Source organism: Etheostoma cragini, chromosome 9 (genome assembly GCF_013103735.1).
Source record: "Etheostoma cragini isolate CJK2018 chromosome 9, CSU_Ecrag_1.0, whole genome shotgun sequence".
In the NCBI taxonomy this organism is placed as follows: domain Eukaryota; kingdom Metazoa; phylum Chordata; class Actinopteri; order Perciformes; family Percidae; genus Etheostoma; species Etheostoma cragini.
The window spans coordinates 14158524-14178385 of NC_048415.1; the positions used below are offsets into that span (position 1 = coordinate 14158524).

Genomic DNA, 19862 nt, shown 5'->3' on the forward strand with positions numbered 1-19862 from the left:
ACGTAAAGCACATACATGTATAACATGCATTGGAATGCTATGGACTGGCTCACATCGGGCGCTTCACGCCATCCAAACCTTGCATAACCTATTTTCCTCATATTTTTGTCCTTTTACATACTAGGAGTGGGAATCTCTGGGCACCTTTTTTATGTGCATTTCCATGCTTGATTTTAATAAATATACATACAGTGTAAATCTCAGTTTGTTAGATTTTGACATAAACAATTTTTGTCATACACTGAGGTTTTTACCCATGCTTAAGCCTTAAACATGCTTGTGAAAGTCACCTTCCCTCTCAGTAATCTTCCATGTCAGAGGCTCCATCATGTTTAAAGGTGGAGAATTGTCTTCTTAGAACATGAAACATGAGGTGGTCAGATGTAAGGTGATAAAGTAGATGAACAGCCTTTTTGATTTTTTTCCTACTTATTTTATGCATGTCTTATTAGATCACATGTATAAAACTAAACTCTATATTGTTGTCCATTATCCCATCCTCTTTCAGTCACTCTGTTTTCAGATTTTTGTGTCTGGAGACATTTAAATAATCGATTATTAACTTCAGATCAGAATCAAGCATTGAATTGTTCTAGAGAGAATGGCGATGCATCGATTATTTTTCCCACTCCTAGTCTGTTTACAGGTCTTGTTCACAAAGTGATGTCCCTCAAAGTTGAGCTTGAGGAGTTGAAAAGAAGTTGCGCCTAATCTGCTTGAGGATACAGCTACTACTACTACTACTACTACTACTACTACTATTAAAAAGCTACTACAACTTTAAAACTAAAATTGATGTCCTATCAATGAGCTACCCAGTCAATCCAGAGGACAGGTGACTCACTGATTGGACAGGTATAAGTGTGAACACGACCTAAGACATTACACTTACCATATATCACATCCTGTCTCTTCACCATTTCTTTAGAGTGCTTCTTGACAAACTGCTGGTCAACTGCCAAACTCCAAGACTCTGCCTCCAGGTCCTGGGCATCGGACTCCAGATCAGCCCGCACTGCTGCATAGTGAGCATCTGACAAGAGGAACAGAGGCATTCTAATGTCTCAGTGGATCTGTTGGTGATGTTAATGTCTTAAAATATATTTAAAAAATTAAAAATCAGGGTTTTATTATTTTCATAGCTTCATTTTTCAATGCACCATAAAAAGGTACAGTGCTGCTCATACATTTATGAACCCATGCTAAAGTTGAATAAGAAGAGGAATAATAAAAAAAAAATCATCTTTGGAAGTTGATCTTAATGCCTTAGTTTAAAAAAAAAGGGAAAAATACAACCTTTAAGGACACAAATTTCTTTGTGAATGAATAATGTATAATAAATAAATACATTTTCTTCCTTAAAATACAAGGGGGCATACGTATACACACCGCTATGGTAAATCCCCATAGAGGCAGGCACATTTTTATTATTAAAGGCCAGTTATTTTATGGATCCAGGATACAATACATCCCGATAAAGTTTCCTTGGCCTTTGGAATTAAAACAGCCACCTGTATTTTAAGGGAAAACATTTATTTACAATACGTTATTCACCCTACCCATTATCGTGGGCCCAGTTTAATATGCAACTTTATTTATACATCAGTCTTTTTTATTTATTTAGTTTTTGCTTAGGTCTGAGCACATTTAAACCAGTGCTCCACTAAACAGACTGAACTTGCTGATTAGATGATAATAACATTCATTGTTGACCTACTCTCAGTTTAAGACATGCTGATTTGTAGCTGACCCTGCACTCTATACTTTTATTACATTACTCTTTATTTATCAAAAACAGGCAATACTTCCTTTCAAAAAGTGTTTGTGGCTTAGATTTGTTTATTGATACAGCTTACAGCCAAGTCATCTTGGTGCTTCAAATGTTACTTAAGGTACAAGACTGTAACCCAAATGTTTTTATTAGGGGACATTTGGACATTGTCAAATTAGATTTTCTGCAGTTACTTCCTCAATGTACTGTAAGGCAACACAGAGATAAAATAAGAATCTTCATGCTTGTATTGGAGTACTAGTGGTGCTGTAGCGCTTTGATGGTAAGCATGTTTCTGAAAAAACAAACCTTAAAATAGGGCGGCTTGGAGAAAAAGATGGTGCAGTAGCTCTTTGTATGTGGAAAGTTATTACCCGGTAAACTGTCTGTCTCTCCCACACACTACAACTTAATGACATTCTCTTCTCCCTGAATTTAGGAAAACTCCCTTAATACAAACTATCAAAGTGCACTGGCAAACACAAAACTCTTAAAAGGAACTGAACAGGTTGTGATAAAAGGTATTGTTACCATCATAACCATTTCCATCCAGGAAACCAAGTGTGGAAGGGGAACTGTTGAAATTCAAGTTGAATCGCCTTCTCAGTCAGTCAACTCACCTTCAACGATGATGGACTCGGCAGTGGAGGGAGCAAGGGAAATGGCGTCTTCGTTGCAGCGTTTGGAGCGGAGAGCATCTGTCTCATCCATCTCCCCAGGGAGGGATCTGAGGGACGACAACCACAGGTCCAAGGTGGCATACATGATGACACTGAGACAGACTTAATCCCACTAGCTGGTGGTATCTTAAATACATTAAGGAGCCAAAATGTGCATTTACAGGTCCACAGTAACAAAGACAAAAATGTTGCCATAAAAGAGAAATCCAGGCAGCTACATGTTTCTTTCCTATTTATTGTTGCTCATCTATAACTCCCCTTCTTCTGCTCGTTTACACCATCCCTACGCCTCTGTCCGTCTCCCCCTTTCTCTCGCTCCCACAGCCTTACCACCTCGTTACACGTGTCTTACTTCTGAGAGCCATCTAGACTAGTTTCATAATGTTGTTTTATTAGAAAAGACAGCTTGCCTTGATATGTCAACTATAAACACATATCTTATGATGGCATAGAGAAAACAGTATTTCAGTATGAAATAATCTAAAAATGTACAGCATTAAAACACAGCAGGTCCTGTAAACATCTACAGGATTATATATTTGAGAGAAAGAAATATAATTTTTGCGGCGTTTTTTGCACTACAAGTAAAAGTGAATCCTGTCATTTAGGAGAAATCTTTTTTTTTCTTTTTCTAAAGGAAACTAACTACAAAAAAAGGGAGAAACCAAAAATAAAAAATATTCTGCAGAAGAAAAAAAAATAATACACTTTTAGTGAGGGAGTAAAAGAGTCTTACTTGAAAGGCAGAGAAACTCACCCCAAGCTGTTGCGGTGACGGAGGCTGTGGCCAAGGCTGGAGGCTGTGGTGGAGCTGGTGTACTGAGTGCTAGGTCCCCACGGACTTATGGTCATGCCTGGGGTGCTGTGATAACCTGGGTGGCCATCCAAGGCCTGTGATGAGGCTGGGCCCGAATGCTCCCGCTCTCTGTCCCGGTCTTTTAGGGCTGGGGTGGAAAGACGAGAGACAGGTGAACGGAGAAAACAAGAGGAGGGAGATGAGAAGAAATGAGGTGAGGAGAGAGAGAAAGGAGAAGATGACAAGCGCAGAGCAGAAGAGGACGAAGAGGCAGACGGGTGCTGGACCCGACGACCCCAGTATTTTTTTAGCCAAGATCGAGGCAGGGATCGGAAGAATCGACAGGTGATCAGGTCGCGGTGCATCAACACTCGGACACCAACATGTCCGGACAGACCCCACGATGAGGCAGAGGAAGACGGGGTGGAATAGGAGGATAGGTTAGCAATCCTGGAGGAACCTTTGGAGGTCCCCGTCTTTTGGGTAGCACCTTTGGTAACCGCTAGCTCCATTGTTAATGTCTCAAACTAGGAGTGGCAGACACACAGATAAACTAGGAGGAGTGGCAGAAGGAGCTGTGTAATAACACAAACGCCATGGTAAAGTACAATAATCTCTGTCGTAGTATCTGTATTATGGCAAAAGTAATTAGTAGTGTGCCTTCACCGGTGTAAGCCGGAGACGCAGAGGAAGGCACAAAGCCTGGTTTATATATATATATATATATATATATATATATATATATATATATATATATCCTTATGTCCGGTCCCTCCCGTTCTCGTAATTTCTGATTCTACACTTTTCCTTCATTTCTCCCTCTCCATCTTTCCGACCCCCTGCACGAGCTACTGATTGGCAGGAGCAGAACATGAGGAGAAATCAGGTGTGGCTGACAGGACTCCAGCTGTTCAGAAGAGAATAACAACTGCTCCAGGAGATTAACTTAAGCTGCCGTCTCCTGCGGGTTCAGTCACATGCAATGGGACCTGCTTAATGTTACAATTAGTAGTATATAGTATTATCACTTGATGATAATAAAGGAAATCCATCTTTAGTGGGCTTGAACCGGAGGCAAAGCTCCCGACTGTTATTAACAATGGCCAATCATCACCTTTGCCTACAGTCTGTCGGAGGCCAATCACCACCTCTATGCTCAGAAAGGTCTTCAACACACACACACACACACACACACACGCACACATGCACACATGGCTTATCACATCTATTTAATCTGCTGCAAACCACCAGAGAGCCAACCTGCTTTTTAATTTTACACACAGGGACTAAACCATCTTCCATAAACAAACCATCCATCAATGTATGCCCCCCACATCAATTGATACAATGGTCACTCATGCACGTCCTGCTTACCAAGACTAGGAGATCCTGAAGAGCCAGTTCTCAGTGGAAAATCCCTCTGTGTGGAGAAAATAAAGATAGTCATTCACTCAGGCTTTTATCAGCTGAGTGACAGATTACAAAATGCCTAAAAAGTGCTTGCTTGTCTTACTTTCTTTACAGGACAGATAGATAAGAGTGCACAAAGGCATGTTATCTTAAATTGTCTTAAATGCCATGTCCCTGATTGAATGCAAAACTCTCCCTGCTAAAAGTGGATTTATTCTTCTTTGTTGAGGTAGTGCAGTAGCTACATGTGGAGGCTGCGGTGCTACATTAAATGTTCTCCTATAGCACATTTGCTCAACCTCAAAATGTAACAACAGAGCATTAAGCATAGGCTATGTGAAGAAAGCAAGAACAGTGGATGCAGGTAGGTGTTTGTCGATAGTAAAAAACAAGTTGCAGAAAAGCTTGGAAATCTAATTTTTTTGGTAAAACTAGAAAAACACATTTGCATTGTAGAATAGCACAAATCTTTTCTCATCACAAATGTCATGCTCTTTTACAAAGTGAATGAAAGAATGGAACAAAATCCTATTATGGTCAGTATATAATAAATTAACACCACAGTGATCATGACACATGCATGATATTAAATTCATTGTCTGTGCCCCTAATTGCAATGTCTGACCATTTGTGTGTGTGTGTATATATCTAGTCTATATGCAAAACAGTAGAACACATTGAAAGTGAAGGTACTAGTGTGACTTCCCTATAGCCTTAGTCCCTGTTTTTTTCTATGCTCCAGTGTAGTGTTTACCTTATTCCTGCTGCTGGTGCACTCAGCCAACAGAGACTTGCAGCTCTTGTGAACGTTCACAGCACAATCTAAAAAACAGCAGGAACAGGAACACAGAGTCAGTGCTGCATTAGACACACAGAGGCAGAGTTCATAGCGGCAACAGCAGTGGCTTCTGGATTGAATAGGGAAAGAACAAATTAAAACAGTAGGAAAGGAAATTACGTAAGTAAAACCAATATGACAGCTCCCTCGAGGCAGTGTTTAAAGTAAAGAAGGCTATGTGTGATTCAAAAAAAGCACTGTAAAGGTGCTGAAACAAAGTCTGGAGGCTTGGATGCTTTATTAGCACCTCTATCAACAATCACAATGTCAAGTATTTGTTTTGTAGATAAGTATTCTCATCAAATCAAAGAAACACTTTTAGCTCCATGAGATTGGTACAGCAGTAGCTCTGTAACTTCTGTTTTCTTACACGTACAAGAGCTGTAACAAATCCAAATGTTGCTGTACAATTGATTGTCTAGAGGAATACTTGTGATTACCAATAAAATTGGCTCTTTCAGTCTTTTCAATTTAAAAATATTTATTTATTCATTACTTTTTCCCTTGGCAACTTAGCTCATGTTGGCAATTAATAGCGGTTTAACAAAGAAACAGCGATTACTTAGAAAATATTGTGATTGGACAATTACGTTATAATTGTTACAGGCCTACGTACAAGATACAAAGTCACTTTAGACAGGAAAGATTTTCCCTTTATCTTAGTAAGAATTTTCGCTTTTGGTCCACCGCTTCCCCTGTATGGAAAACACAGCTAAGCTGTCAGGTTTAGATGACATGACTGATTGTATCTCAGCTGATTAACACAGATACTTCAAAAGTTGTTTTGGAAAAACCATACTGCAACAGAAGCCTTTGCTGAGGGACTACCGGTAGGCTGGCCAAACAAATGAAGTTAATGGTTATCACTATGCAAAGTCAAATCCCAACACAGCCAGGTAACCAGCCTGACGTGGACAAGAAACATGTGGACAAAACACATACAGATGAACACAGGGTAAGAAATACATACGCACACTAAAACGAGAGCTGCTTCTCTGTATAGACGCTGATCAGTGGAAACAGGGTTGGTGAGTTTAACAGCCTGATATAATGCATCTATTAGTGAAAAGCAGACTTTAGCTGCACCAAGTGGGTCACTCGTTCCTGAAAAAGACCAAATAATCTGAAATTAGAATCGGAAGCAAATAGGGGTGAGAATCCCCAAAGGCCTCAATGCGACACCATCAGGATACGGTGTATCACAATATGGTATTACTGTGATTTTAAACATATTGCAATATTCTGCAATTTATTACAATTTTTTTCCCAACTTTCTTAATGTGAAATTATGTCCCCAAAAGAAAACTTCTGTTTTATTTAAAGAGATACAGTTTGTTCATCTCAATTAAAATGTAATGCTACAAAATTGGATTGTCAAGCGGACAAACTGACCAACACATATACAGTATAATACTTGCCGTCTATGTATCAATACAGAATTGCCATGGAAAATATTGCGCACTGCCCCCTTTACATTCACCATGTCACATGATTGTCTGAAATCAGAATTATGTTGACAAAAGTAGAAGTCCTGTGAACAACACATTTTAAACATGAACCATTCTAGCAACTGCTACTAGCTGTTGTAAAGTCTACAGTAAAGCCTCTACCGCCTATTCCCTGTCTGTGTGCCAGAACAACAGAGACAATGACAAAAAAAAAACTCCTCCTGTGCAGTTAAGGCATGAAGCAGTGAGAGATAGAAAAAGATGCATATACAATCCAGGAGTGTCTGTGTAATCTATCTTCTATTTTGCCTTTTTAGCTCCAGCCCCAACCACTTTTACTCTATTCTTTTACTTCATTCATAATTTCTTAACCTACCCCCGCAGTCTCCCTGTCTCGGGTAATAAATGAACAATTACTGGCTGAGCTGAAGGAAAAGAAAACCGAAACGGGCTTCTGAATAATCTTCACCAGCAGTGCTCTCTCTTTGAGCTGGGTCCAGCAGCAGTACTGAACTGCTGCAATTTATCCCAATGTAGACACAGAGGCGTGCATAGTTTTACCAGAAACACAAAATATACAAACACCTCTTCAGAAAAGATTTTACTCCGTTTCTTTTTTTTACCTTCAGATGGAAGTCAGTGAGTGAACACACTACTCAGTATTCAAGCAGCCAGACTCAGAGATCATTTTCCACCTCGCTCCAACTAATATGCAAAATTACAATCCCCATGCCAGCCTGGCTCTTCCGGTCAAAAAGTACAACAAACCTTCAACGTCTAATAAGGTTTATCAAGCTAGTAGTGCATCTTCAACAAAGCCCAAACACACTGACTGGGCAAGTCTGGGAAACTATAGCTAAGAACAGGAAGAGATAGAAGGTAAAAGATAGATTGAATTAAAAGTCATGCCATTGCAACAACATCCCTTGAAGTCAGCACTGAAGAACCCAAAAGTAAGCCATTTCTGTTCAGGAATTTGTGTAGAGGTGATTGTACTCAAACTGCATTCAGAAATAGTTTTGCTTAATGAAAGTAAAAAAAAATATATCCTAAGATAAGCCAGAACACCCTGTATTCTGTTTCCCGATATCACAGAGCTTATCAGCAATGACTCGTTGCAGCTACAGACCGCCTCAACGTCTGGCAATAGCACAATACCAATACAAGTGACGCACCCAAAAAATGACTTACAAATGACAGATCAAAGTATACAGCTTAGACATAAGGCCACTATATACTGAGTCATATCAACAGGTGGACGTAGTGGCTGAGTGCCGAGAAGCTCTGCTACTCTTGAGCAATGCCATAGGTTCCAGTCCTTCGCGCATGTCAGCAACACTGTGGTTTGCTGCCGGTCCACGGGGCCCTCAGCACCCCTATCCAAACCACCACCACACCCTACATCTGCTGACTAGTAACTACCCTATCACACAAGAAGCACTTGTGGTGTACAGCGCACAGTTCAGTGAGTATCTCATGAACTAGTAAAAATGCAAACGAGGACAGGCCAACAACTACAATCTTTAGTGCATGTTGATAGATGAGCAGCATTTTGGTTTGGCTTGCTCTAGGTGGCGAAAGACGAAGCTTACCGACAAACTAAAAGAAAATGGAAAATTAAAAAATTAAAACAAGTTCAAAATCACAACAAAAATTTAAACATTTTAACTTTTTTAAGTAACAAAACTTAAATGTCTAAATAATAGTTTTTCTCGGTTACAGTTTTTCTGATAGCTAGGAGCCCAAATCCTAATTGAGATTACATTTTGGATTAATTGCACAAGAAATTTAAAAATTGTTTTATCATATTGCCTTCAAACTTTCAGAGTCAAGACAGTGTGTTTCCATGACTGGGGGTTTACAAGTTTCAACACATTAACTAGGAATTGTGTACACCGGTACTTAGGCCTGGGTACCAAATTCAATACTTTTTAGGCTTCGACCAAATTGCCTCCAAAATATCCATAAATAGTTAATGAAAGGGACCAACAGATCCTGTTGTTCTGGACGGAGACCAGTAAAGGAAATTAGAAGCGCTTTTCTGGTGATGGCTGAGCGTTACTGCGCAGCCTCCCACTGAGCTTGACGATGTCGTTGTGACGTGGGCAACGTGTCTGAAAGTTTGAAGTCTTCTGGTAGCTGTGCCAAGAGAAATCTTGGTTATTTCAGCAATAAAATGGCGCCATAGGAGCTAAGCTTAAAGAGGTGAGGCTTACCCCCTTGAAAATATTGAGTATCAAAAAATGCCTTGTCATTCAATAATTCAATACAAGCAACATGCTTCTACCGAGATCTAATAATCCTTGTGATTGGCTGTTTAGCATAACACATGGGCCTAGTAGAGTCATGCAGGAAAAATCTACTTCATGCAGAGACAAGGCTCACTGAGAAGGAGCTGAAAAAATAAGTGAAAATGTGTTTGCTGTAACATGTCATGTTATAATCTTTTTGTTTTATAAAATTGGTATAAAAAAAAAAGTATTGTTTAGGAACCGGTATAAAAGTCACAGTTCCAGTCATCATCTGTACTGATACCGAAGATCTTTGACCGATACCCAGCCCTATCTGTACTTCACGGAGATTTTTAGATGCTGGTTTTGATTTAGATCACTAAACTTGCAGACTTGAATGTGCTTGAGATTCACATATCTTACAAGCTGTTTATTTTTGTCAATCTTATGTTGGAATTGTGCTGTAAAACTCTCCTTGCCGATGTACAAGGCCAGTCTAACTGCACATGGTGTAGTTCCCCCATCTAATTTTTGTGTTATGTTCATGCAGTTCATAGAAATACCTTTCTACCACAAATGAGGAAAAGAAGTCAGCTGTTTTGAAGATATTACTTTTTCACACAGCTGCCCAAAACTGACATCACCTGCTTGGTTAGTATGTAAGACTTACTTCCCTGAGATAATAGCGACACCAACATCAACACTTGTGGCAAACCCTGAAGCAGCCAGCCAACCCATGACATCATCTAGTGAAATAAGAGGAACTGGGACCCGGTGAGCTGTTTACTTAGTGAAGTGAAACATCTCCACCGTTCACATTTCTCGCCCAAATAAGAGGGTCATGAGAGACCAGTAGCATACAGATAATACTATAAAGTTGAAGCTTGGAGAAAGCCAAGGCAGAAGTATATCTAGATATATGCTGAGAAAGTCGACGATCATTTATTTTACTCATTCAATTTATTTCTCTTCTGCTTATTAGCACCCTTTATGATGGGACTTATTCTGATTTAATCAGGCCAATGGATACCAGGAGAAGTAGATAACAACAGTTTTGAGGTGAAAATCTTCTGACAGGTACTGTCCATGGAGGCAGTCAGACTTTAAATCTAGTAAAAGGCAGACACCCAGAAAAGCAGGCATGCTGGAGGACAAAGCAGTGATGCATGTAGAAGTGGTGTGCTAACAGGGTGAGATGGGTGAGACCCAGAGTCAGTGGAGTGGGCTGTTATGCACCGGCAGACCTGCCAAGCAAAATTAGCATGTGACCCAGTCAGAGAGAAAGCCTAGTCCGAGCAGAGAAGTAAACGAGTAAGAATTTGACACTCAAGGACAACATAATTTAACACATCGAGGATTATAGCGTTTCATAACACCGAACCAGTTAGCCGCCCTGTGAGCCAACTGCTGTGTAACCCACCAAAATCAAAACAAGAGACAGTTAAACACAGCTTTGACTCACACGACAGACCACGATCAACTTGTAAATGTGAATACCTTGTAATACCATTTGAATTCCCCATTCGTATTAAAAGGTAACCTCTGAGCAGGCTAGTGCATTTCAACAGCTGACCTAGGGTGTACATAACACAAATTATCTTGGAAGCTAACGTTAGCCAGAAATCACCTGTTGAGCTCTATGCAAAGTCTGGAGCCAGAAGTAAAGACAAACTCCCAAAAGAGCCATATAAAGTGAAAATGAAGGGAATAAGGTACATTCAAATACGAAGACAAACAGAGTCAATGTGGCCTGTCGTTGTTATAACGTCAAGATAATTAAACGTAACTAACCTAACTAAATAGAAGCGGTTTAGGCATGCTAACGCGCTAGCATTGCGTGGCTAATAGTTAGCTAGCTCTACGTTAAGAGTGATTAAATATGGGCCAGCTTGTGATACAATAAATATTGAAGGAACCTTAAATGTGAGTTCCCCTTGTTAACACAGTGACGTAAACCAGACATAACACAACGCCTTAAGAAGAAGAATGTAATATATGTTATCTGATTGGGTATGATTAGCATAGCTATAGCTGCCTAGCTAGCGGCCAGGATGCCCGAAATGTCCATTGAGCGAAACAACGGGAGTTATCCACCTGATCCCGCTTGAGACCGTTGCTACAGTAGCTGCCTCTTACCGTTCCAACAAGACCCGGGTTTGTCTGAATCAGCTGCACCCAGTAGGAAATGTAGTCTGCCCGAAAGATATATAAATCAGTTCGGCCATTGAGATCAACAGCAACAAGTATCCCACATTCTTGGTTTTGTCCAGTTTTGTGTCCTACTCTCACCGGGAACAATCTCTGGCATACAAACGACGCATTCCACAGGCTGAATCCCCACTGGGCTTGGTTCAAATTAAAGGGACACTCCAAGAAGACACGAATGGCCTTTTCTCTTTAGTGCCCTGTTATAGATTTTTTGTTAATATGATTTTGCTGAAATCATATTAAATGGTTTTGCAACTTTGGGATCCAAATTCCTCCACAAAGGATAAAGTCCACATGCCCATAAACCATTCATTGTTATTGTTGTTATTTATAATATGGAGGATTATGTTATGTTGTTGTTTCTTCTCCTTTTTATAAAATCTTTTCTTTTCTTTCGTCTGATTGTTTTTATGGTTAGTTGTTTTCTGAGTGTTCTAAGGTGTGTGTGAGTGTGTGTGTGTGGGTCTGTTTGTGGGTCTGTGTGTCGGTCAAAATGTAGAATTTGTAACTTAATTACTCTTGGCAGCCATGCTTGATTAGTTTGGAATTGTCTCAGAGGCAAAGCAGGAGAGATAGATATGTTTCTGGTTAATGTCTAAAGAAGCAGTGCTATCTGAATCACACTGGATGTGTGATGCCCTGTGCCTTGAAATATGCCAGAACAACTTTGTTTAATAAGCACCCTATTAAAAACAATCATACATTATAGCTCCTTCTGCAAGACTGCAGAATTTATAAATGTCCGGGACATATTAAGGCCTTTCTCTCCCAAAGAACAGGAGGAGTTAGGAAACATATTCGGTAACAGGCAAGAAATAATGAAGTGGTGAGCACTGAATGTCTGACTGCTTCTCCCCTTGCACTGATGGAAATCGTCCAGTTCAAAGAAAAGAAAATGGCACTAATATTGGGAACAGTCCTGTTTCTTTGTTCTTTGTTTAAAACTTTATTTGTTGATGTGAAATTCTCCACCAACAGACCACATGGCTTAGGAGAAAAGTCTCTGAATTACAATACTGTCGGCAGATGTGTGGCATAAGTCCGGCTGTGTAATCAAGAAATATCCCGTGGGAGTATAAAAGTATCACTTTCAAAAACCTTATACAATGTATCTATTAACAAAGGCTGTCGTTACAGTCATAATACACAGCAATCACTTACTATGTAATGTTGCCCTGCCCATTTGATTACTTTTAACTCTTTTGATTATTTCGTCTACATGGCCTTTTTTTAAACATATCTTATAATAAAAGGAACTACTCCTGCTATTTCAAAGTACTATCACAGTCTGACTTCCTTTATCAGAGTGTTTACCATTTTAGTCACAAACCTCTTACATGTCTTTCAATAGGTATTGCAGTCTCACCTGCAGGCTGTATAGGAGTGACATTAGAGAGACAGAAAAAACGAGCTACGGGTTGTTAAGATGTGACAAAGCAATGGCAAAGCAACCCAACACACAAAAGACATAAAAATGTGGAGAATATATCAAGCCAGAAAAACAAAGAACAAAAGACGTGCTGTCAATCCACATAAACAACTGTCAGATGATGGCGATAATATCAAATACAACAACTGAACTAGTGAGCAGAGTTGTGAAAAACTAAGACCCACAGTGATGATGCAGAGTGAAAGAAGTGCAGAGTGAATTTTAGATTATGTCAGTGTATTTGTGTATGAAGTACTGCAGAAGTTTAAAGATGTCATAAGAGGAACTGAAAGGGAACACCATTTTCTTTTTAGAAAGCCAAAAGAAAAGCCACATTCAACATGATGAATGGCATGTACTATGAATGTCACTTTCTAAGTTGTGACAGTGTTGTAAAGGCAAAGTGAAAATGTGCTTACTTGATGAAATGTATTTTTAATGTTGTAATCTGCCACATAACACAGCAATTGTGTTAAAATAACACGGAGTCAGAAATACTCATACCTAAAAAGAGTATTTGAGTGTTTCCTGAATAATTCATCAATGTTTTATGATTTGTTTCAGTTTCTGGTTGAGTGTGTGTTGTCTGTGGGGATGGCTCTGTTTGTTTGTCAGTGTGCTTGAGTGCTTCAACACGTGTGTGAGTGATCATGCGTGCAGCCGAATGAGTATAAATAGGTATAGTACAATAGGTGCGAGTTTGTGTGTGACTGGAGCACCTGTGCACGTGTGTGTCAGGCTGGAAACAAGCGGGGGTGCATGTACACCTGTGGTTGCGGTGTTACTCACTCATGCACTGCAGGCCATGCTTTCTCTGCAGGGACTTGCTGCACAGTGAGCAGGTGGCACAGCTGGAGAAAGCGCATGGCATCAAATAATGACTGTTGCTTCTGCTGCTGTCACACGCTTTCTCTTTTGCCTCCCGCTCCTTCTCCTTCCCCTTCTCTTTCTGCTGCTCTTTTTCTCGGTTCTTACCCTGCAGAGGAACAAGAAAAGCAAAAACCGCTGTTTTTTTTTTTTTACATGAGCATTTGTGTATTCTCTTTTACTGTGGCATGTAAATGCATGGATGGGTATGGATGGGTATGAGTAAATGCATGGATGGGTATGGATGGGTATGAGTAAATGCATGGATGGGTATGACATTGCATAATCATGTCAGAGGCAGGATATCTAACAGGGTTTGTGTAAGTAGATTAGTGACTTGTATGTGTAGCAACATGCACACCAAGGAACTGTTTACATCTCAGGATTGGGTCTTTATTTACACAGAATTCTAAGCCCTTAAAATGCTTTTTAATGCTATAAGGTGATACATTCCATTGCCGTTTAGGCAGCATGGTCTATGAAAATACGAGTTCATAGTGACATTGTGCACCATGTGTGGTATAGGTATACCTTATCTTTATTGAAGGAGCCGGTCACCCTGTTCCTTAGAGAGCTCAGAGTCCTCTTCACCTTGGTGCCTTTCTCCACCTTCTCTGTACGATCCTCCTCTTCATCATTTCTGGTCGAAACAGCAAAAAGTGAAACATACACCAAGAAATAAAGGAAATACAAAAACAAAGACATACATCTATGTTTTTTTGTCTGGAACTTGCATTTGATAATCATTAAAGTTTTTTTGAAAATTGATTATTTCATCCATACTTTGTTCATCAACTTTTCTTTTACTAACATCTTTTAACAGTCACAATATGACAGTGTTTGTCTTGTGTGAGTTATATGACATATACCATATTTCTTACACTCTTGTGATTGACAAAGTGGATATCAATACACAAATTATTTTTTTAAACGGGTGATTTGGTTAAATAGTTACAGTTGCAATGATGAGACATTTACAGTAATTGGATTGTTTACATGAATAAAAACCACATTATTGCAAAACCAAGAGCTTAACTGTACAGACACTTTCAGTTGTGATCGTAGATGGCCAATGAAATACAACTCTATGCAAATACACAAGACACATAGCAACCAATACTTGAGCATGTAATTATATGGATTTTATAACTTTTAATTGTGTACGTATACGTAATTCAAAACTTCCATAAATGCAAAATGCAGCTTTAGTTAACAGTGATTAATAATAATCTGTACAATAATAATCAGTAAATAACATCACAGAGTACGGTCCAGATCTGCTCTTTTATGAAAAGCGCAATGAGATAACTGTTGTTGTGATTTAGCGCTATATAAATACAATTTAATTGAATTGAAAAAGACAGTACTTACTCATCATTGAGGAACTCGTACCAAGTGACATTTCCTGAAACTTTGGTGTCTGGTCTGTTGTTCCTCTGCTTCGCTCTGGGAAAGATTCAATGTGGAGAGACACTAAGTTCCAATTGATAACTGGACCACATATTTACCTTAAATAATCATAAGAGACTTTTAAAGCAGCAAGTGAATAGACAACCTGAAAGTATTAAATGGTTTAGCCAACAGTGCACTTTTACACAAATGATGTGTTTCACTCAGTTATCTGGGTTTCATGGTCAGGTAAACTCAGCGTCAACAAATGATGTTGTAATATAAAATAAAACTCCAGTGTTTCACAGACCCTTTCAGGGATGATGGCACACAGTGTCAGTGCACAAACACACATGCAAACACACATGCCCAAAACATGCATGCACCCACACAGTGCAGTGCAATCCCCTGGTCACAATCTGGCCCTGCTGCTGCTCTGAAGGTTGGGACGAGCGTTTGAGCAAGCAGACCTCCCTCTTCTGTTTACTTACCCATGGTACAGCTTTAGCTCCTGCAGAACTTTCTGTACCATCAGCCTAAGACAAACAAAATACTAAGGCTGAGTTGGGGCAGTGGGAGGAGAGGAGAGGACAGGACAGGAGAGGAGAGGGACTGTTGGGAGCTGGGTGTCAAACAATTTGCAATTTAGAGAAGTATCCTCCTTGTCTGCTGTGTCGACACAATCACCAGAGTACAGACACACACGCACACACACACACACACACACACACACACACACTGAAGGGGCCATCTAAGGAGCTGGGAGAGAGGACAGTGAGAGGAGGAGGTTGCAGAAATATGACATGGAGCAGAAATGTCAGAAGGGAATGGGGGAAGCCCAGTTACGTGGGAGTTGGACATCTGTGCCAAACTATAACAATTTACAACTATAGAACAGTATGTCAACTATTGTACCAAACCATTAAAAAGCTGCAGGTATTATTTACGGGACACAAGTGAACAGTTGCCTCCTGTGCATCAAACAAGAGGAGTATCCATTGTGTTTCTTTGTAGCATCATAAAACCTGGGCTGACAGTCACACTGAAGCATCTTGGGGACAGGAAACGAAGGGGTGGGCCTAGCGCAAGCTTAGATATTATTGATTTGCAGACTTACATATGTCCTTCAGTAGAATGTAAGTTTTCTTCAGGGTCAAACTCCTCTGCTGCAGAAGAAAGAAGCAAAGGTCTCATGGTTAATATGATGAAAACGGACTGCCTGCTGAGTAAACTAGCATGTACTCTACACGTACAAACACTCACCTCCTGCTGCCCTTGCGGCCCGTTTGGATGTCTGCACAACACGAGAAATGTGTGCAGCACGGGAACATTCGTCTGTTGCGAGGATCTCTGAGCGGGAGTACAGATGCCTGCCACCACCAGCCTGAAAGAATAAATACACTTTGATTTACCACTTCTCCACATGCAACTGAAATACTTATGGTTATAACTTTTACTTACAATGGCCGTCATTAGTTGGCAATTTATGTTTAGTCATTTTTTGGACAATGGTTCAATCCCCGCACGGACCAAAGTTTGGTGGCAGACTGGTACCTGGAGAGATGCCAGTTCACCTCCTGGGCACTGCCAAGGTGCTCTTGAGCAAGGCACAGAACCCCCAACTGCTGGAGGCGTCTTTTACACGGGCAGCCCCCTCACTCTAACATCTCTCCATCAGTGCATGTATAGGTACTGAGTGTGTGTGTGTAATTCAGGCCTGTGTATAATGTGTGTAATGACAACAGAGTGTAAATTGTATTTTAACCTTTCATTCGGGACTAATAAAGTATACATTACATTACATTAGTTATTTTTACATTATGCACCTCACACAAAGTCTTTTGTTATTTAGTTTGAGATATCCAAGTTGTGGCCAACCATCTCAGCTTATTTGTTTACTTATTGTCAACAAAATCACGTGAAAAGACCACCAACAACAAATGAATGATCAGTATCGTCTGTGCAAAAGTCTGATATATCTTATTAGAGTTATTAGAGTTGCCAAAAAGAACAGTAAAAAAATCATAAATGATCCACATGTTGCTACTTGTTTTTAAGGATTTATTTCTTCAGTCGAAACTAATGGGTACGGAGCTGGAGCTGCCGTTTGGTCTTGAGACAAGTTCTGTTGATAATAATATGTATATTGTGTCACTGTTGCTTTATTACCATGCTAGTGACCCTGGCTCTTGGACATGGGAGCCTCAGCCTGGAGTCATCTGTCTTCTCTCCAGGACATGCTGTGGAGCTGTAGTCCTGCAGGGTTGACTGGAAGAGACATTTCTGTCCTTCCTCATCATCCTCTCCCTCTCCATCGCTGTCCATGGCCATGGCATCCAGACTCAGTCTGTTAGCACATCATAGCAGCAAACACACAGCAGAGGGCTTACCAGGGAGTGAAATTAAACAAGACTTTCTGGCAAGACATTCTGTGTCCCGAGTTTATTTGTTTTTTGTTTTTTGGTTTACATTAAATATTTTGGTGCAATGCACTGCTTTAAGAAGCAGTGAACAAACTAACCAACTAAACCACCAGAAACACTGAGCTCAGCTAAAGAGCACAGCATTTTATTGTTGTTTTTTAGAGTGACCATAAGCAATGTTAAGTGAAGCGAAAGGTCAATTCAGGTAAAAACACATAAAAACACTTTAGATGTGAGCCATGAGTTAAGTGCAGTGGGTGTAATTACATTAATCTCTGAGATTGCTCCCTCTCGTTCTTTCCATCCTTTACAAGCATCCATCCATCTTACCTCCTGCCCAGGTTGATGGGGGACACAGGGACACCCCAGCTGTGCCTCCGAGACGTTGACATGGATCTAACTAATATGGGAACGCTGTCCAGGTCTGACTCTCCATCAAAATCCATGGTGGATTGCTCCTCTACATCCTCTGGTCCAGTTATTCCTTTTGCTTTTTCCATTGACCCTAATAGTCCATTCAGATTAATTGTCAAGCTAAGCCCTACTGCAGGGCCTGAGGAGTCACCGCGGTCAATAGTACAACCTGGCAAAAACTTTGGACTTAGCTGAGTGACCATAAAGTTTTGATGAAGTTCTTCTGCAGGATGAATGTAATAGGGGGAAACAAGTGCATTGTCCTGAGGGCAGAGTGTGCTCAAAGAAGTCTGTGCAGGCTGGTTGAGCGCAGGACTGTCTGTGTTTAGGGACACCTGTAAGCCAACATTTAGGGTTTTGCTCTCTAGGACTGTAGTTACTGTGGAAGACGCTGTCTCTCCCTGCAGGTCTTTAAAGTACTCAGAATCTCTGAGAGAAGAGCTGAGGCTCAGCAGGTCTTCCACACTGTTGCTCACCTCCACACAGGGGCAGTCGTAGTCACTGACTACTGAACATGCATCCTGCAATAGGGGAGAGAGAAGAAAGATGTGGAGAACTGAGAGTAGATAAACAAGATCCAGCTCCAATCCAAAATACATGTAACACAAGTAAGTCTATAGATAGAGATAGAGATACTTTATTTATACTGAAGGAAATTAAGGATGTATAGCCGTGCTAGCAGCTCTGTGAGGCTGTACTAAGGCAAAGTGCATGTTTAGCTTAATGCTAACATGCTTACAGTGACAATGCTTATGTCGCCAATCCATCAAATACTTTTGAATAGATTTTTCAATAAAACAAAACAAAATGTTAATCTCATGGTGGTGCTGTATACAAAGTCAGATGAGTCATCGTCTGGGAACCATGAATGTCTGTACCAATGAGATATTTTAGTCTGACAGACATTGCCATCTCTACAACCAGGCCGCTAGCATGGTTAAAAAAGGAAGGAAAATAACATTTCTAAATGATTTCCAAATCTAAGAACGCAAAGAGCTTTACCTGGTCCTTATTGGTGCTACCAAAGAACACATCTTCAGTGATAGAGGCAGGGGATGGTGAAGAGGAAGATCCTGTCACGCTGTGAGTATGAGGCTGGACACAAATCTGGGCACTGGGAGGCCCATAGGACTGACATGGCTTGCACTCTGATGCTGAAAGATAATGGATATGATGTTTGTGAGTTATAAACATTTCCTTAAAGATCAAAAACTTCAACAGTAGCACAAGGAGAACAAGAACCATAGCAGACCTGTGTAAACAATTTCAGCGATTTATGTTTGATGGGGGGAAAAAGCAGAGATACCGCCCCTTTTCTACATCTAATATTCTACATTCATACTGTATGAAGGAACTACAGTACAGTACAGTACAGTACAGTACAGTAAAGTACAGTAAAGTACAGTACAGTACAGTACAGAGGTATATATGGAGTTTGGCATCACATATTTAAGATCAAAAAGTGTAGTTCTAACATTTCTTACATTTTACTTGAATGAAAAACCAAAATGTTAGTGTCCCGTGGTGTCTGAAAAGTCTGGTCAGGCGTTTAAATCATGTTCACTGTTGAGGTTTCAGCCGCACCATGCCCATCTGAGGAGGGGAGAGCTGCAGCTATGACAGATTACATAAGCCTCATTTCATAAAGCCGTGAACCCTAAGCCAGCCTGGCTCCACAGGGCCTGACTCACTGCTCCTTTAATAGATTTTGCCGTTTCTGTTCCTTTGTGAAGGTTCATTTTCTGATTAACCATGACCAGTGTAAACTGCATCTGTTGTCGCTAATGCTAAACATGCCATGTTACATCTGTGATTTCAGTAATAAAGGAATGGTGAAAGAGATGCTGCTCTCGACTAACTGTAAAACAGAAACCTGCTAGGAGTATATACAGTGGGTACGGAAAGTATTCAGACCCCTTTAAATTTTTCACTCTTTGTTTCATTGCAGCCATTTTCCA

General features: G+C 40.3%; 1 protein-coding gene across 6 annotated transcripts in view; it reads right to left on the reverse strand.

The window, feature by feature from the left end:
- arhgef18b (rho/rac guanine nucleotide exchange factor (GEF) 18b) overlaps positions 1–19862 on the reverse strand; it is a 42836-nt gene that overhangs the window by 19318 nt on the left and 3656 nt on the right. For 4 of the 6 annotated variants that reach the window (XM_034881810.1, XM_034881809.1, XM_034881808.1 and 1 more), the window contains exons 2-15: positions 18907–19058; positions 17821–18425; positions 17237–17414; positions 16331–16451; positions 16185–16233; positions 15559–15603; positions 15050–15124; positions 14210–14318; positions 13601–13787; positions 5412–5479; positions 4622–4667; positions 3209–3395; positions 2392–2498; positions 893–1033 (exon numbers count right to left, since the gene is read on the reverse strand). In XM_034881810.1, the coding sequence (XP_034737701.1) occupies positions 893–1033; positions 2392–2498; positions 3209–3395; positions 4622–4667; positions 5412–5479; positions 13601–13787; positions 14210–14318; positions 15050–15124; positions 15559–15603; positions 16185–16233; positions 16331–16451; positions 17237–17414; positions 17821–18425; positions 18907–19058 (2070 nt within the window). The remainder of the gene's footprint in view (positions 1–892; positions 1034–2391; positions 2499–3208; positions 3396–4621; positions 4668–5411; positions 5480–13600; positions 13788–14209; positions 14319–15049; positions 15125–15558; positions 15604–16184; positions 16234–16330; positions 16452–17236; positions 17415–17820; positions 18426–18906; positions 19059–19862) is intronic. The other 2 variants (XM_034881812.1, XM_034881811.1) reach the window with 1 other exon arrangement.